The 18,168-nt window shown below is 37.4% G+C and overlaps 1 protein-coding gene across 1 annotated transcript in view; it reads left to right on the top strand.

The window, feature by feature from the left end:
- Positions 1–18,168, top strand: part of cdh13 (cadherin 13, H-cadherin (heart)) — a 370,859-nt gene that overhangs the window by 327,748 nt on the left and 24,943 nt on the right. The window contains exon 11 of the mRNA XM_084409426.1: positions 6,235–6,377. Coding sequence (XP_084265552.1) covers positions 6,235–6,377 — 143 coding nt within the window. The remainder of the gene's footprint in view (positions 1–6,234; positions 6,378–18,168) is intronic.

The following is an 18,168-nucleotide window of genomic DNA, read 5'->3' on the forward strand; positions in this document are numbered from 1 at the left end:
GGTTGACCAATCTTAACCCAGCCAACCAATCAGAGCACATTGTGCTTTTTTTTTTTTTTTTTGAAGGAGGGGCTTCATAGAGACTGAAACTAAATAGAACGTTAACAGACTGGGAAAAGAGGTGCTGCAACAATGTATATGTGAAAAGCAATGTGTTTTTTGAACATTCAAACATTGGAACCTGTTCTAGTAGACCCCAAAAGAGGGCATAAAATGGCTTTAATACTGGGACAAAAAGGGTTTCAAGTGTACATTTTTAGCACAACAAAAGAATGTGTGTATGAACTCCAAAATATTGTACTGCAACGATATCTACGGTACATACTGAATGCATACATATTATTATTGGGAGGCTAGGTCATTTTTTTCCAGTGCTTTGGTGCTGATTAATTCAATTCAGTTCACTTCATAAATGTTAGAGAATGCTTACAGTATATTAGTATATATTGTTTAAATAAATAATAATTGATTATGTTAAATAATAATTATTGTTATTATTTTAAAACATTTATTTTATAAAATATATATATTCTGGTTGCCTCACAAATAGATTAATTCAAGTTATATGATTTATTCCACTTTATTCATTCTAACTAACTTTGCAACTACTACATATCAACTAACTCTCATTAAAGTATTAGCAGACTGTCTGATTAACATCTGCTAACACTTTATTTTGATGCTCTCCCACCAGACATTCTTATGACTATAAGTAGCTTTGCATCCATGCCAACTAGTTCTACTAACCTGAACCCTAACACCTAACCCTAACCCTATGGAAGCTTGTTTCCACCAAAGTAATTGCGACTTTTTATCTTAAAATTCTGTCTCGCAATTACGAGCTTACATCTCTCAATTCAGACTTTTTTTTCTCAAAATTGCACGTTTAAATCTCGCAATTCTGACTTTATAGCCTGCAATTGCGGGTTTATTTCTTGCAGTTCTGACTTTATAATCACAATTGGGAGCTATAAAATCTGAATTGTGAGATACAAACTCGCAATTGTTAGAAAATGTCAGAATTGTGAGACTTTAGACTTTATAACTCGCAATTGCTAGTTTATATTTCACAATTCTAAAAAAAAAGAAGAATTGTGAGATATAAACTTGTAGTTAGTTGTTAGTTGACGTGTAGTTGCAAAGTACTTAGTTGAATGTTTAAAGTGTGCCGTTTTTTGCAATTGAGCTGTTAATGGCACAGGTGTTTTACACATAAAATTATACCTTTCATTATTTGCATCATCATTATATGGATCTTTGTTGGAGAAATAGTTGTATATCAAGCCACAGGCCAACGTGTGAAGCAGCAAAGATTTCTACTCACATAGATCCTTTCCGTGAGCACAAACAGGGATAAAAGGACCAGAATTGATGTACGGAGCGGCCCTCCTGCTGCAGAGAAGCTCTCCCCTGTTCTCTATTAGAAGGTAATGTGGAGAAAAGCCCCTCTGGCCTCCGCCCCCTCGCAGAGATACAGGAGCATAAATATGCATCGCACTCCAGGCCCTCTCCAGGCCTGACACATCATGAAAGGGTGTAAGGAGTAAAAAGTATATAAAAGCTGTCTCAAGGAGTGGCATTTCTTTCATTTTAGTTTGGGTGAAGAATATATTTGTTTTCCTCTTTTTCTTCTTTGGTTGGAGGTGGAGGTTTAAAGCTACTTCTCTACAATGCCCTAACCCTGGTGAAGTGAGGTTGTGTGTATTTGTGAGCAGTTGCTATTGTGCGATTGTGGCTGAAATATAGGTTTCTTGTCTTCACCCCAGCTGTCAGGCACATTAGCAACATAGAGACTTTAATGAGCTGCTAAACACATGACAAGCTGAATACACATTTTTTCATTTTTCTTCTTCTTTAATGACATATTTTGGTCATTTTTGTTTTATGATGACTTAAAATGCCATCATTTTAATCAGCAAAAATAAATGTTATTTAAACCAAATATGCAAACGTTGTATATATGAATTTACAGTACATATCTCTATAGATATATCTTTTTTAGAAGAGATATGATTGTTTCATATAATATTCTTTCGATTTTTCTTCTAAAAGCATTGTACATTAGTCATTGTTGATATCTTGCAGTGCTATATTTTTCCTCCTCATGGATTTGTCAACAGTATGTTTTAATTAAAAGCATTCAATTTAGTCAACCGAATTCCTTTGATGTAAAATATAAATTTTAAGTATACCCCTGAGATTCACTTGAAAATGATAACTCTAATAATTATTAATAATTATTTACTCCCTTGAATATTTGGTTTGTAACTAAAATGTATTTTTGTTGATTCAAAATTAAATGCATGCCATTTATTTAGATTAAAACCAAAATGAGCAAATATGACAAGAAATATTCACTAAATTGAAAGAATATTTAACTCAAAGGGGGAAAAAATCACTAAAACAAATGAAAGGTTTGGAACAACATGAGGCTTAGTAAATGTAAACTATCCTTTCAATATTTCAATAATTGAACAGCACATTTGCATGTTCACGGTTCTCTGATGTCAGTTAATGATCAAAGCATGAAGATAAACAAATACAATATTTACTATTTTTTAGTAAGTGTTGTACTGTTTTTTTATTTATTTGAATTTTACATTTTTATGATTTAACTAATGATCTTTTCATAAACTCACAAACTCCCTGCAGTTTCCTCACGAATCCCCAGGGATGTGCGAACTCCAGTTTGAGAAACACTGAATTATTCTTATGATGTGCATTTTCCATCTTTGGGCCTGTTTACACTTGGTCACTTCGTGCAATTTTACTGATCAGATAGCGATCCAATCTGTTAAAACTCTTCCATTTACAATTGTCCACATACTGTAAATGTATCTCTGCAAAACGAATACAAATCCGATCTTCAATTCCTGCGCTATATGCAGATTTAATGGTGTTCACGTCCATGGAAGCAACAGATACGAGCTGCAATTTATTTATTATTAGCTCATTTCAAGTTCAAAGACAGCAATAGGAGAGAAAGATCATTTAGGATCTTTTAAGATCATTTAGGCTCTTTCAGAAATCACCCCATATACCCTCATTCACTATTCACTTCGTTAGTCCACAGATATATTAGTCCACTGCCACATTTGCACTTGCTGTTAATAATTATCTGAAACAACTGGGAGCTCCAGTAGTAACATGAAAAGATTTATCTTGAACTCTGTCATGGAAACTATGTATAAACTTTAATTAAACAATTTAATAATCAATTAAAAAGGAATTCATACCTGTATGATATTACGCTGTAGCCACATTGGACTAGCGGTTTGGAAAATGGATGGATGGATGATTCAGATTCACGATCGGATCAGAGAAAACACATGAAGTGACCAGGTGTAAACAGGCCCTTTGTCTTCAGAGATATTTTATTAAAAAGCATTTTCTTTAGTAATTTTGTTGATGAGATTAGATATATACAATTTCAAGTGGTAGATGTTTTTACATGCGTTTCCAGCATGTGTCTTAGAAAATTTGAATTTACTTCACGAACGTGAACATTTTTTTATTTATAGTATGAATATGGGTAGTGTGAATGAAATTCGGACATACTACATCCACCATGTTGTTACAGTCACGTGACATACCAACATGGGAAAGCACACTTCGGAATCTCAGCTGAAGTAGTACGTCATCCGGGGACTTTTCACCTACTGTTTTTCGAATACATTGTATTCAGACATACTCTTTTTGTCATACTATTTTTTCACAGCCAATATAGTAAGTAAGTATTCAATTTCAGGCGCAGCACTTTACAGACTAAAATATATGCTTATGAAACTTTTGTGTCTTTTATTCTTTCTCTGTGGACTTTGGGTCTGGAGAAGTTCCGACCCAGATTCTCCTCAAGACATCCCAGCTAACAGGGAACGTTCTCAGAATTTCGGCTAACATTCTGGCAAGGTTCTATCAAAGTTACGAACAAATGTTCTTCCAGTAACATCAATAGAACGATTGTGTTATCAAAGTTTTTGATATTTAATATTGTTCTTAAAAAAAATATATATATATTTATACATCGGACACGTTTTTTCTGAAACGTTTTAGTTGGATATTCGTCTAACGTTTTATAACGGTAACGTTCAGAGAACTGAACTGAATTTAAAAGTAACATTCCTATATGTTTGAAGAATGGAATATTACCATAACGTTTGCATAACCAAGAATTTTTTTGAACATTCTGAGAACATTGTGAAATAACATTTTCCTAACCTAATAAGAATATTAGCTAAATGCTCTTTAATTTTTTTTTTTTTTTTTTTTTTTGTTAGATGGGATGCTGGCAAATCACTTTTCTTGAATAATTTCCTGTGGCCAAAAGGATGAGGATTTTGTGGTATCCTTCGTAGTTTTTATCATTTTATCATAGTGTGATAATGTGTGGAAATGAAAACACCTACATCAGCCGAAGCTTTGATTACATGTGAAAGGTCTTTGACAGCTTATTTGTGGTCATTAGCACGTATCGTTATAGATAACATGTTAATTTGCATAATGTGTTTTTAATGGAACGCTAATGACATTGAGAGGAGGCTAATTGAGTGAAGCACTGTGTGTGTATCAGTTTTCTTACAATATAATACTTATGAACAAGTGTCTAGGCCACACCCCCTTTGCAAACTTTCAGGCTGTCTGATTAATGGCAGTGTAAAAGGTCTTAGAAATAGATTCCAGAAATGAAATATCCATTTGTTTTGTGTCAATATGAATTGCCAGTTCATGCAAGTCTCTCAGAGTGTGCTGTCGAAAATAAATGAAGGCTTGTCAGAGCCGTGATGCTGCACAGCAGACAACACCAAAAAAAGTCAATGGCATTGACTTACTTTCTGTGGATTTGCTTGTGTTTATGTGTGTTGATTTTATTATTATTATTATTATTATTATATACAAGAAAATGTCACACTAATCAGATTTTTGTACTTTGTGAACTGTCTTTGTATTATTTTCAGTTACAGAAGATTTTTTGTATTATTATATAAAAGATAATGTCACACTTTTCAGATGTTTGCACTTGGCGTATAAAGCTGCTCTCTTATCCAGTGGCTCAAAGCTATTGACTGCGTTTTCAGCCTTTGTGACACACTCCAGGCCAGAAAAAAAATGTCTCTAACAAATGCCAGCTGATTTTACAGGAGAATTACAAACTATCCACTTGCGCATCTGAGTCAGGATGTAAGGTATTTGTACCCAGAGTAGCGTGATGGTAATCTCATGCTAGCTTGTTTCCGGGAGCTTGTCCTCGTGAATCAGAGAACATATCCCTGGGATGCGTTGTGATGGAATGTTGATAAGATAGAATTGCTTTGTGAAAGGTGCTTTTTGCTGTCAGAAGGGAATAGAAGGGGGCACAATGGAGCAAATAAAATAAAATAAATGAAGCAGCTTACTTGTTTTGGTCTCAATTGGTCTTAAAATATATGACAATAAAAAAATAAAAAACTTGTTTGTACATAAATTATGCTATGTGTCTTTATTCCCCATTTCTGTTTTTGCTTAAGTGAGCAACTCCAATTTTTTTAACCCCTTAGGACAGGAAACAGTCTTTGTTGGTTGTGTGACTGTTTGTGTTCTTTTTGGAAAGGTATTCGAGTCAGCAATACTTTTTAGAAAAAATAAAAATGAAATCCCCCCTCCTCTGTTTTGAAAGAGTCTCTATGGGTTTCCTGAAAGCAGTAAAGCCAGAGAACTTGGCATTTTATTTCAAGTCTGTAAATCTGTGACTCCAATTTTAGATTTCAGCACTACTGCAACTATTTTATCCAATCGTGCATACGCACATGCTTAGTTGTTCTGGGGGTCACGGTTGAGATATCACATGGTTAACCAATTACAAAAGGCTCATTACTCTTAGAGGTGTCGTTGCAGGTCATTTATCCCTCCTACATGTTTCAGGCACTCTTTTTGCTCCATTTCTTCTTATTCCACTTTCAGCTTACCTTCCCGATAACCCATCCACACTCTGTAGTGCTAATGCTTGAGGTAATGTTGCTTAAAGGTCAAAAACCTGCTCTGGGAATCAAAAGGTTGTAGGTTCGAACGCCGCAAGGGGGTAATCCATGAGCTGTCAGCATTGTGTTCTTGAGCATACATCGGTTGGTCTAATGGGGATTGTCTCTGCAATAAGTGGACAAATAAACTGAAAGGCATTTAGAAATCCTTGAGTTTTGATACAGTTCAAAAGAACGACCCATTCCAAGAGTGTATGTAATGGTCATGTGTGCCCCTCAGGTTCGCTGTGTTGAGAGACCCGGCAGACTGGCTGATCGTGAACCCGTTCAAAGGCAACGTCACCACCAGGGCCATACTGGACCGCGAGTCTCCACATGTTCACAACAACCAGTACACTGCTCTATTCATGGCCACAGATAACGGTAGGGCTTTTTTTTTTTCTAACACACATACATTTACTTACATTTTCAAACACACTGAAATATACAATATTGATATATCAATAAAATGTGAATTATTTACTTATGAACAATTTTTAGAAATACAAATGTGTACGAATCCTTATTTATCAATATTAAAATCTAGAGCTGTCAAAAAGTAGCCTACCGACTTCGGTACCAAGTCGGTACTGAAATTCTGAAATTGTGATACATTTTGAAAAAGCGATATTGAGCGGAATCGTAAACACCTCTGATTGGCCATTGTGTTCACGCACTCATCGGATATGTCTGTGATATGAGTAATACATTTTATTTGTGTGCTGTAATCCACATCTTTACAATCCATATGTTTGCGAGACCCAAATTCAAGACCTTCATCTCGATCGCTTCTCAGCAGTGACTGCAACCGTCAAAAATCCTGCGATCGTTGCAAATAGATTAAAAAAATGCCGTCAAGGAAGCTTTACAACATGTTTTATGGCAGTGAGATATATATATATATATATGTGATAGTGATAGCAAAACTGACTTTTATTTTGATATATATATATATATCAAAATAAAAGTCCTTCAACACAAAACTGGGGAAACAGTTTTGCTCTTCAAACAATTTGCTCTTCAATAAGGATTTGTACAATAAAATAGTGGTTTCAAAATCAAGTGCTCAGCACATTGAAATGTTTCTGAAATGTCAGATCAAGCAGCATGATATTAAATGCGTCATGCGTAAGACATTTCACTGTCTAAAACGTACTAATTTGCACTTAACCTTCTACAAATGGTGTGGACACTGTGGTGCATTTATGAAAGTGCCAACTTCAATAATAAATAAATTTTTACTTTTGTCACCTCAATTGTCATCGAAACTAAACACTATCACGGTGAGCCCACTTTATAGTATTCTCTTTTCAAGTCATCAGCCACGGATTATTCTCCCACCACAGGAAATTATACGCTTCTGCAGGTCGGAGAACACAGTTGTTACATTAGTGCTCTCTGGGTAGTGTAGTAATTTCTCTCACTTGGCATAAACAACATTTAATTAACCTCTGAATGAGTCACTTCTCAATGTCAAATCTTCTGACAGGGACACTTGGAGGGATTAGAGTAAGAAGGAATGTTCTCTCTCTCTCACTCACTCAGTCACTCAGTCACTCACTCACTCACTCACTCACTCACTCACTCACTCACTCACTCACTCACTCACTCACTCACTCACTCACTCACTCACTCGCTCACTCTTGGTCTGCTTTTTGTTTGTCTGAAGGAGGTTGGAGTTGGCATTTGAGAGATGACAGATCCATTAAAGGAAACAAGCCAACCAAAACACTTCTCAAAAGTGCTCATATTTGCAGCTTTTAAATATGTGATTTCATACTGTGAGAATTCATGCTTTCAAGGGGGCTAAATGCACTTTCCCTCTCTCTGTGTTTGAAATAGCACACAAATACTACTCTTATTATTTTTTTGGGTAACACTTTACAATAAGATTCATTAGTTTACATTAGTTAATTTATTAACTAACATGATCTAACAATGAGCAATACATTTGTTACAGTATTTGTTAATCTTTTTTAATGTTAGTTAATAAAAATACAGCTGTATAAGTATTGTTCATTCTTAGTTCATGTTAACTAACTAATGATAAACCTTATTGTAAAGTGTGAATACCATCAACTGAATGCATAATATTGAACGTTAATGAATCTTGCACAATAAGTCCTAGTTGGAAACTGTTTAAAAAGACTAGTACCTAGTAACATTTAGCAATTTCAAATACTTAAAAAAGTAGGCGGTAGGCCATTGACTCGTATTCTATTTTAAACATTGCCTCACTCTATTTACAGTATGTCTCTCTCTTTCCTCCTTATATTCTCTTCACATATAATTTAGTCACAAGGTCTGGATGAGATGTGCTCATTTCAGAATATGTATATGCGGCACTGTTGACTCTGAGCAGTCTTCCTGTCATCACCACCCTCCCTAATTCACACTCTTTCTCTCTCTCTATCTCTGTCTCACATGAGGGAATTGGGGAGTGTGAGAGATGTTGATTTTAGGCTAAATTGCTTTCTGTGATCGTGAGGAAAGCTAGATTGTGAGGCCAGAGAAATGCAAGTGGCTTCGTTTGCGTTGGGGAGTATATCAAGGCAGGTGAACCCCACAGCAAAGAGCAAATAACATACAGTGCTATGCATAAGTTTAGACACCCATGCTAAAGTTGACTAAAAAGAGGAATAAAAAATCATATTTTGGAAATTGAACTTAATGCCTTAATTTAAAAAATTAGGAAAAATCCAACCTTTAAGGACACCAATTTTCTTTGTGAATGAATAATGTATCGTAAATAAATAAATGTTCTTCCTTAAAATACAGGGTGCATAAGTTTGGACACCCCTATGTTAAATTCCCATAGAGGCAGACAGATTTTTATTTTTAAGTATTTTTTGTAATTTTTTTTTTAGGATACTATGCATCCTGATAAAGTTCCCTTGGCCTTTGGAATTAAAATAGCCCCACATCATCACATAGCCTTCACCATACCTAGAGATTGGCATGGGGTACTTTCCATAAGATCATCTCTCAATGCAAATCAAACCAGCTATTAGGCTAACTGAAATAAAACCATGCCAATCTCTAGGTATGGTGAAGGCTATGTGATGATGTGGGGCTATTTTAATTCCAAAGGCCAAGGGAACTTTATCAGGATGCATAGTATCCTGGATCCATGAAGTAACTGGCCTTTAAAAATAAAAATCTGCCTGCCTCTATGGGAATTTAACATAGGGGTGTCCAAACTTATGCACCCTGTATTTTAAGGAAGAACATTTATTTATTTATGATGCATTATTCATTCACAAAGAAAATTGGTGTCCTTAAAGGTTGGATTTTTCCTAATTTTTTAAATTAAGGCATTAAGTTCAGTTTCCAAAAGATGATTTTTTATTCCTCTTTTTAGTCAACTTTAGTATGGGTGTCTAAACTTATGCATAGCACTGTATAAGAATGCCACAGCCCAGACATCAATCTGAGTATATATGCAAATCCAAGTTTAACTTAAGATCGATAACGGTTAGATTTTTTATTTATTTCGTACTCGTAATAAGTTATTAATCATTGTTTGCTGAGGTTTCAAAAAGGTTACGGTGACTTGCGGCTATGTGTCATATTTCAGAGTTGTTATTTGCATTGAGATGTAGACTTTTGAGATGCAGACCAGAGGCTTATTTAAATAAATGTCAAATGTCCAAAAATAAGTTTTACTTTGAGGTCACTTACTGCATTATCTTTCTCCGTTTACTAGTTCAACTGAGTTCACTTAATGGGAAAGGATATCTTATTTTTAGGCGCTATTAAAGTCACAATGAAATCAAAATGAGCTATTTAAAAAAAATTACAGAACGATGCAGTGTTTAGTATAAATGATTTATTCGTGAACATCATAATTTTTTTGTTTTTTTAATCCATGTGCATTCATAATGTTTAATCAAAAACACTATCACCTCCCCCTCCAAACAACATCTTCATGATGTTTGTTAGTCCAGTTAGTTTGTTAGTTAGTTAGTTAGCAATGCCCAACTTCCTACGAAATCAAGTCCCGTCCTACATTTTTTTTCTCATTCTTTAAGCCGTTTCATTCAGATATACATCACAATGAGGCTTGCAACTTGCAACTTGCCTTGCCTTGCATCTTCCACTTCATGTCGACTTTAGTTCACCCAAAACTCTTAATAAACTCTTAAATAAAAGGGTTTCATATGACTTGTGCACTGTATTACAAGTATCATGAATGATGAATGATGTATGATGTATTTCATGATGTACATCAGCAAATTATTCTTTTGAATCTTCTTTCAAATTCTTTTTTTCTTCTAATTAATCATTTCTGCTCGTGCACGAGGTTAAAGCGTGGATTCCACCATATATTTATGTACACAATTTTAATCTTTTACATCCTTTTATTTTTAATATTTGGCTAGATTGTGTGCTGCTGCGCATCCTTGTGTGTGTAATAAGCAGAGTGGATGAGCATTGTGGACCTGCCTATAGGCGCATATCACTAATGCGCCCTTTAAATAAAAAATGAAAATGTAAAAAACTGCGCCATTGACTTTAGACCATGTTTTTGTTGGTCAATGGCGCAGTCTAGCCTATTTCAATTGCCTTACAATAGCAACGCACCAACAATGCACCTGAACACAACTTGTTTTCAGACCAGCATGCCCATGGGCGCACAAATATGCGCAAATGCATTTGCTATTTAAACAACGTGGCGCAGGACCTGAAAATGATAACTGCGTCGGGCTGAAACTAGCAAAAACACTTGCACCACATTTCGTCAGGTGTATGATAGGGCCCTTAATTTTCTCCTAAGTTATTGAATGTCTTTAGAAGACCTGGAGTCTCGCGCACAAAACTTAGGCACCATATTGATGATCCTTCTATGTTGCTTTTATTGTTATTTTAAAGCTTAGAACCACAAGTATTCATTTATTTTCACTATATTTAAAATAGTGACTAGGTTATTCTTCAAAAAATAACGCAATGTGAAAAATATGAAAAGTCATAGAGGTTTTAAACAACATGAGGTTATGTGAATAATGCATGGATGAACTATCCCTTTCTCTTTCTCTGAGTCAATAGAAAAGCTTGTCTTTTACACTCTTTTAGACTCATATTTGTCTTTGATATATTATTATGGTGAGGACTTGTGTCAGTACTTCAGACAAAGTGTTGACTGTATGCTTTTCTTTTGTGTGTCTGTATGGCTGTATGTACAGTGCTGTATTTTGCACCGCCTGTGTTTCCCTGGTATCCCAGGCAGATCTAGTCTATCACAGACTCCCTATTCTGTGGCAATCTGTCCGATGATTGCATGACATGAAAGTCACACTGGTCACTAACAGGCTATCGATCTAGACTGGAGTCCCATGTCTTTATTTCAAGGGCTCAGATGAGTGTTACCTCTCTATCTCTCTCTCTCTGTCTGACCGCTGACCACAGAGAAGTGGAGAGCGTTGATTGAACAAGAATGATAGAAGGGAGAGGGAAAATGAGAAGATGTTGAATTGATAGAAAAGAGTGCAGATAGGACTAGGTGGAGACAGAGTCGATGTAGCTTAGTCTGTGTGAACTTGTAGTCTGTTTTCTACCCATGTGTGTTTACATGTATGACTACATGCTAAATGAATAGTTCACCTAAATGTAATTCTTGAGATCACTTACTCACCCCCATGTCAATGTAACCCTCATATTAATTTATTTTTATTTTGTAAAGCCCATATGAAAATGAGAGACAACATGTCTTTGCTTTTATTCTTTACATATACTATAATTTAAACGTTTTGGTGTCTGTAAAATGTTTTTAAAAGAAATCTCTTCTGCTCACCAAGGCTACATTTATTTGATAAAAAATACAGCGAAACAGTAATATTGTGAAATTATCAACAGCCATCACTCCAGTCTCCAGTGTCACATGATCCTTCTAATATGCTGATTTAGTAAAAAAAAATTATTCTTTTGCTGAATTCTTTGAAAGCTCAAATGAACAGCATTTATAATTAAATAGAAATGTATTTTTAACAATGTGTAGACTTTACTGGCACCAATGTATTGCATCCTTGCTGAATAAAAATATAACTTTCTTTTTTTTATAATCTTTCCAGAATTTGACATTTATCTGTGAGGAACAAAGACCAATTTCATGTAATGTAGCCTGTAGATTTAACTTATGGTGCTTAATAGCAAAAATGCAGGCAAGTTGTTCCAAACCTGTATGAATTTCTTTTTGGAACAACTTGAGGGTAAGTAAATGATGACAGAATTTTAATTATTGGGTGAACTATCCCTTTAAGTCCAGAACACAAACTAAATTTTTACAATATCAGTTTGGAACAATCAGACCAACCTCTAACCTTGAGTTGGAGTAAATGGATCCATTTTGCAGCTCCCGGTGTGTGAAGTTGCAGACTCACTGGAGTGGTGGGGAGATGCTGAAGTGCAACACTTCTCTGAGCCTGGATGGCTAAGTCTTGTCTGTCAGCCTGGGGTTAATGATTCAAGTCCTTACAACACCTGCTGGAACCGCACCATGCTCAGAAGCGTGGAGATGGAGGGACTGTGATATTTCAACATGGGCAGAGGTTCTGTCATTTAGAGGGCCTAATCAGTTGTTTCGGTGTGAGACACAGGCAGATTTTTCTTCTGTTCCTTCATTCCCCACTGTGCCAGCAGATGTTCACCCATTCCATCACTCTTCAGGGAGTGTGTATGTGTGTGTGTGTGTAAACCGCCCACCATGTTTATGTCCTGTTTCCTATGGTAGGTTGGTTATCTGCATAAAGTTAGCTTTCTTTCTTGAACATTTTCTAATGGTCATTTAGCCCTTGTCCTTTTTAGTTTTTAGTTTTTCTTTTTTCCCACGAAGAAGCTGCATAACAGAGATTTACATATATTCCACAAGACAAAATAATAACGAAATGTACACAAATTATTGTGTTTAAAAGTTTACATGTTTTTTTTCCTGTTTTGCCTCAGTGATCGTTTGCTAGAGCTGGGATTGGATATGGATTTCCTGATTAGATTTCATTTAATTCTATTTTATTATACAACACACTCAATTGTGCAAATACTCACAATGCAACCAAAGACAGAAATGTGCTGCAAATACTTACAATGCAACCAAATACAGAAATGCGCTGCAAATACTCACAACGCAACCAAATACAGAAACACGCTGCAACTCACAATGCAACCAAAATACAGAAACGCTCTGCAAATACTCAACGCAACCAAATACAGAAACACGCTGCAACTCACAATGAAACCAAAATACAGACACGCGCTGCAAATACTCACAACACTACCAAATACAGAAATGCAACCAAATACAGAAATGCGCTGCAAATACTCACAACTGGCTGGGACCACTTATTGTTCAATGTCTACTCGTCAGTGGTGTTGTCCATGAACTGAAAAGTGAATTTTGCATATAATGTATGGCCACCATACATATAAGGCAAAAGAAAATCGCAACTTGCTGCTTATAGAGTGAATTTGTACCCTCCTTTACATGTAGAATATGTCTTTTTGAATAAGCCTCCTATGTAGGTCACATCTTCCTGCCTCTAGACATCCAGTATCACCATTAAATATGCCCTGGAAACAAAATAATGTCACGTAGCTCAACACCACTCCTCTAAGAAGCATCATGCTGTTGTCGCATGCTGTGCTTTCATGTTATGTCACAGTTGCCCACATCTTTGCATTTTATTTAAAAACTCATCTGCTGATGTTCACTTGTCATTTAGGGCAGGCAATGTATTATCAGGAATGTTGCTGCACAATATAAAAGGCTCTTTATGTATGCATGAGAGGTTTGCTTGGAGCATTAGCATATACCGCTGAGACCTTTGAACATCCGCATTGTGGAGGGAGGAACTGTATTCATCGCTCCAGTGCTACCAATCTAGCTCCGAGGCATTTGTTTGGATAACATGCTGTTTTCTTGTATTCGGCCTCCACACCTGCCCTAGTTTTGCACAGAGATTGTTGTGAAGTCCTTGCTAATTTAAGGTCAAATTTTTGCTATTGTTGTTGCCAGTGTATTCAAATTGGTCAAACCTCCAGGGAAAGAAAGATATTATGAGCCTATATAACAAAAAGATTTTTTAAGAAGAAATATTATTTTAACTTAATAGTTCTTAAGATAAATTTGAATTTGATAACGTGTAAGAATGTGCAGTTCTTGAAAAAATTCTTACATTCTTAAATATTTTCTTAAGAACTCTTAAAAAATGTTGGTCTATAAAATTCTAATTTATTATAGGAATGTTTTGTGAATGTGGTGAGCATCTTATGACTGCAATGCCATTCAGGTGAATAGAAAGCTTGTTGTAATATTCTATTTGTATCGTTCAGAATTTCACTTATATTTTTAGATTTCATTCATTTTTTACCAATTGGTTCAGAGAAGAGTAACAGTTAAGGGAAGTCCACTGATACTTGCCTGTGGCGCTGTCTTGTTCATAATTGGTGCTCTCCAATTTAGAGACTTTCCTTTTAGAGGATAACTCAAAGTGAGGGACAGATGTCGGCAGAGAGGTGTTTTTTTCCCAGCAGATCCTCTCTCACTATACTTTGAAGAAGAATGAAGATGTTCAAGGGCCCTCAATGGCTATATCCAAGAGCTATAATGGTGCCATAATGAGATCATATAGCCAAGGACCTCACAGTTCTTACCATCCAAAGCTTTGGTTTCTCCACTGCTTCTCTTGACAAACTCACTCTTCCCTCTTAAAAGTCAAAACTTCTTTCCACCTCCTCTGGCTCTCAAGGGCCATAAGATAAAAGGAGGACTTCTGTGCAGGAGACCGTTGCTTTTTGAGATCAAAGAAACTTGGGAAACTTGGAAAAGGTGTAGGTGTTGTCTGTTGTAGATTGTCCAAGGCTTGTGAAGAGCAAGTGTTTTGGTTGGTTGCTTTACCAAGTTAATAAGACAGAAAAACACAGGAAAGCGCCACACACTCTTAAATTATTGTGCCCTGTCTGCTGGCCTAAATTGACACTGATTGGTTTTTGCAGACACTACGGCATCTGATTTGTCTCTGGACTTTGAAGTCTGAAATGCTGTTGGAAGAACATCCTTGTCTCTAATAACACAACTCCTGTCACGTCCACTTGTTTGGCTTTCAAGGGGGAAATAGAGCTTAATCACACATCCTCTCTTCAAACTAAAGGGGACTTTGACGTAAAGAATGATGCCAGGCCTTGATTCAATATTATATACTGATGAAAGGATGGTCTAGGCATTGTCAAAGCAGAGTTAGACAGTTCCTTCACTCCGGGTTTCTCATTAAAGGGAACCCAAGAGGCTAATCAGAGGCTTTTGTTCTAAAGGGACTTGCAGGTTTAATCGGATACTCATTGTCAGGTTCCAGCTGAGCTTCCTGTGAAGCAAGAGGGCCTGATTTTAATTGCAGATCAATTGTCTCCCTTGTTAAAGGGATGGTTCACCCAAAAATGAAAATTGCCCCATGATTTACTCACCCTCAGGCCTTCCTAGGTGTATATTACTTTCTTCTTTCAGACGAATACAATCGGAGTTATATAAAAAAAAAAAATCCTGGCTCTAAGCTTTATAATGGCAATTAATGGAGGATGATATTTTGAAGCCCAAAAAAGTGCATCCATCCATGATAAAAGTGATAAAAGGGGTTAATAAAGGCCTTCTCAAGCGAAGCAATGTGTTTGTGGAAGAAAAATATCTACATTTATAACTTTATCAACTAAAATAAATGGCTTCCAGGAGACGGCCTACGCAAGTTGACTTGCGCCAAAAGAGGAACACTTGACGCGATGTATGACGTAGGATGTAGGAGTACGTAAACTTAAACGCCTCTCGCGGTTCAAACAAACTCAAGGTCCCACGACTCTTCTCTTTAAAAATTCTGGTTTTAGACTTTAGACACTAATTTGTGACTGGTGTTTTGTTTTGCTCTATCCTCTACGCTTCCGCGTTCGTCAATGCATCACGTGTCAGGTCAAGGGTTACTCTTTGGGTCCCCATGTGAAAAACAGCTTTAATTTCATACATCATTTTGTTTTTGAAAATGTAAAAACGCAGAAATAGAATATACAGTTTGTACAGTATAAAAAATCATTATGTCTATGAAATGTCCCCATAAAACATGAAAACCCAATATTTTGTGTGTGTGCGCGTGCGTGTGTGTGAAAGAGAGAGAGGTCATCAAATGTTAGTGGAATCCATTGTTAACATGACGATCCACTAAAAATCACTTTGAGACCAGTTAGCATCATGTGTCATTCATTTTGCATCCAAGCTTAGTAAATTACTCTGTGAATTATTTCTTATACTTTGCCACTAGCCATACGCTTTAGAATAGATGGAGTAGCCAGAAACTACTGGAAATCGTTCATTTTCAGTAAGAGCTGGTGATTTGTGTTGCAGTGTGCAAAAGTGCCTGAAGGCGATGCGACAGAGTTGAGCAGAGTTTAACCGAAATACAATGACTTCCAATGGGAATGCAGACAGTGGAGCTCAAGTATCCAGTTTGGTAGAAATTGCTGTAGAGCGTGGCAATAGAAAAACCTGGATTTCCAGGGAATGCACAAAATGATAAAATATATACCTTGAGTGCAATGTAAGTTGTTTTAGATAAAAAGTCTAACCAAATGCATAAATGCTTGGTGGTTTTCAACTTTGCTAAAGGTCTGGGGTCTCATTTATAAAGCGTGCGTACGCACAAAACGGGGCTGGAAACGTACGTACGCCAGTTCCCACGCAAAGGTTGTGATCTATAAAAAACGTCTCAGGTTACGACTGTAACCCTAGTTCCCTGAGAAGGGAACGAGACGATGCGTCAATGACGCTTTGGGAATGCTTCTGCGTGATTGCGTCTGAAGCACTTGTATCAACTAGTCCAATGACGAGAGTGGGCGTCACGGGCGGGTGACGTGACGACCAGGAAAGGATAAAGGACATCCGGTTAGAACCGCGCTAGCTTCGAAAAGGGCCGAAGCAAGTCGATCACAGGGATGTAGGAAGTATGGCAAAGTGACGCATCGTCTCGTTCCCTTCTCAGGGAACTAGGGTTACAGTCGTAACCTGAGACGTTCCCTTTCGAGGGAACTCGCGATGCGTCAATGACGCTTTGGGAACGAGAATGCCCAATACGCCATACGAAACAGAACCTGTCTGTGTGAATACTGCACAACTAAGACAAGAGCATTGAGAACCTGGGGAAACGCCCAGGTCAAAGTTGCAAAACCTTACGAATGTGAGCGGAGATGACCAGGCTGCCGCATACCACATCCTACAAGGATATATACATATATAATAAGGCTTCTAAGCCGCCATACTCCTGACCTGGTCTAAAAGCACCACGGAGGAAACAACCAAAGGTCCCCCCCCCCTCAGGGAAGTACCACCAAAAGGGACATGGTTGGCATTAAGGCCGCCACATGCACCCTCAGTGTGGAAGGGGAAAACCCTGCGGAAAAATTAACCAGCAGTAACTCCAGCACTGTACCAATCGGGCAGTAAACTGGGCCACACTGTCCGAGACCCTCAATATGAAGTGAAAACCCATCACAAAGTTTCCTCGTGGAGGGAGCTCTGGAGTGAAGTATGGTCTCCACAACCTCAGTTGAGAGACCAAAGTCAATGAGTTGGGCCCCCTCAGAGGCCAAACCCACGGGATCCAAAATCTCTGGGCTGGGTGAAAGATCACCCAATCCACTTGAGACTGAAGGTCCCTCCTGACTGGAATCTCCAAGGGAGAGCCGTCGAGGAGAGACACCGGGTCTGAGAACCAGTAGGCATGGCCAGTACGGTTGTACTAATAGTATAATCATCCATCCCGGCGGACCTTCTCCAGAACTCCTGGGAGCAGAGTAATCAGGGAAAGATGTACAGACGAAGCCTCGGCCATGTCCATACCACAACGTCCAGCCCCAAGAGAGCTGGGTGTGTGAGGGAGAACCGAAGAGAGACGAAGAGATCCACTTGTGCCTGACCATAAACCCCCCAAATGTACTCCTCACCTCGGTGTGGAGCCTCCATTCCCTGGGCCTCAGCCCCTGCCTCAACAGGATGTCTGCTCCAACATATTTATGTATTACCATATTACCGATGTGTTGTCTGTAAGGACAAGCACATGATGGTCCCTCAGGTCTGGGAGGAATGTCTCAACGCATTGAAGACTGCCATCATCTCCAGGCAATTTATGTGCCAAAAAGATGATGACTCCTC

Source organism: Rutilus rutilus (genome assembly GCF_951802725.1).
Source record: "Rutilus rutilus genome assembly, chromosome: 5".
In the NCBI taxonomy this organism is placed as follows: Eukaryota; Metazoa; Chordata; class Actinopteri; order Cypriniformes; family Leuciscidae; genus Rutilus; species Rutilus rutilus.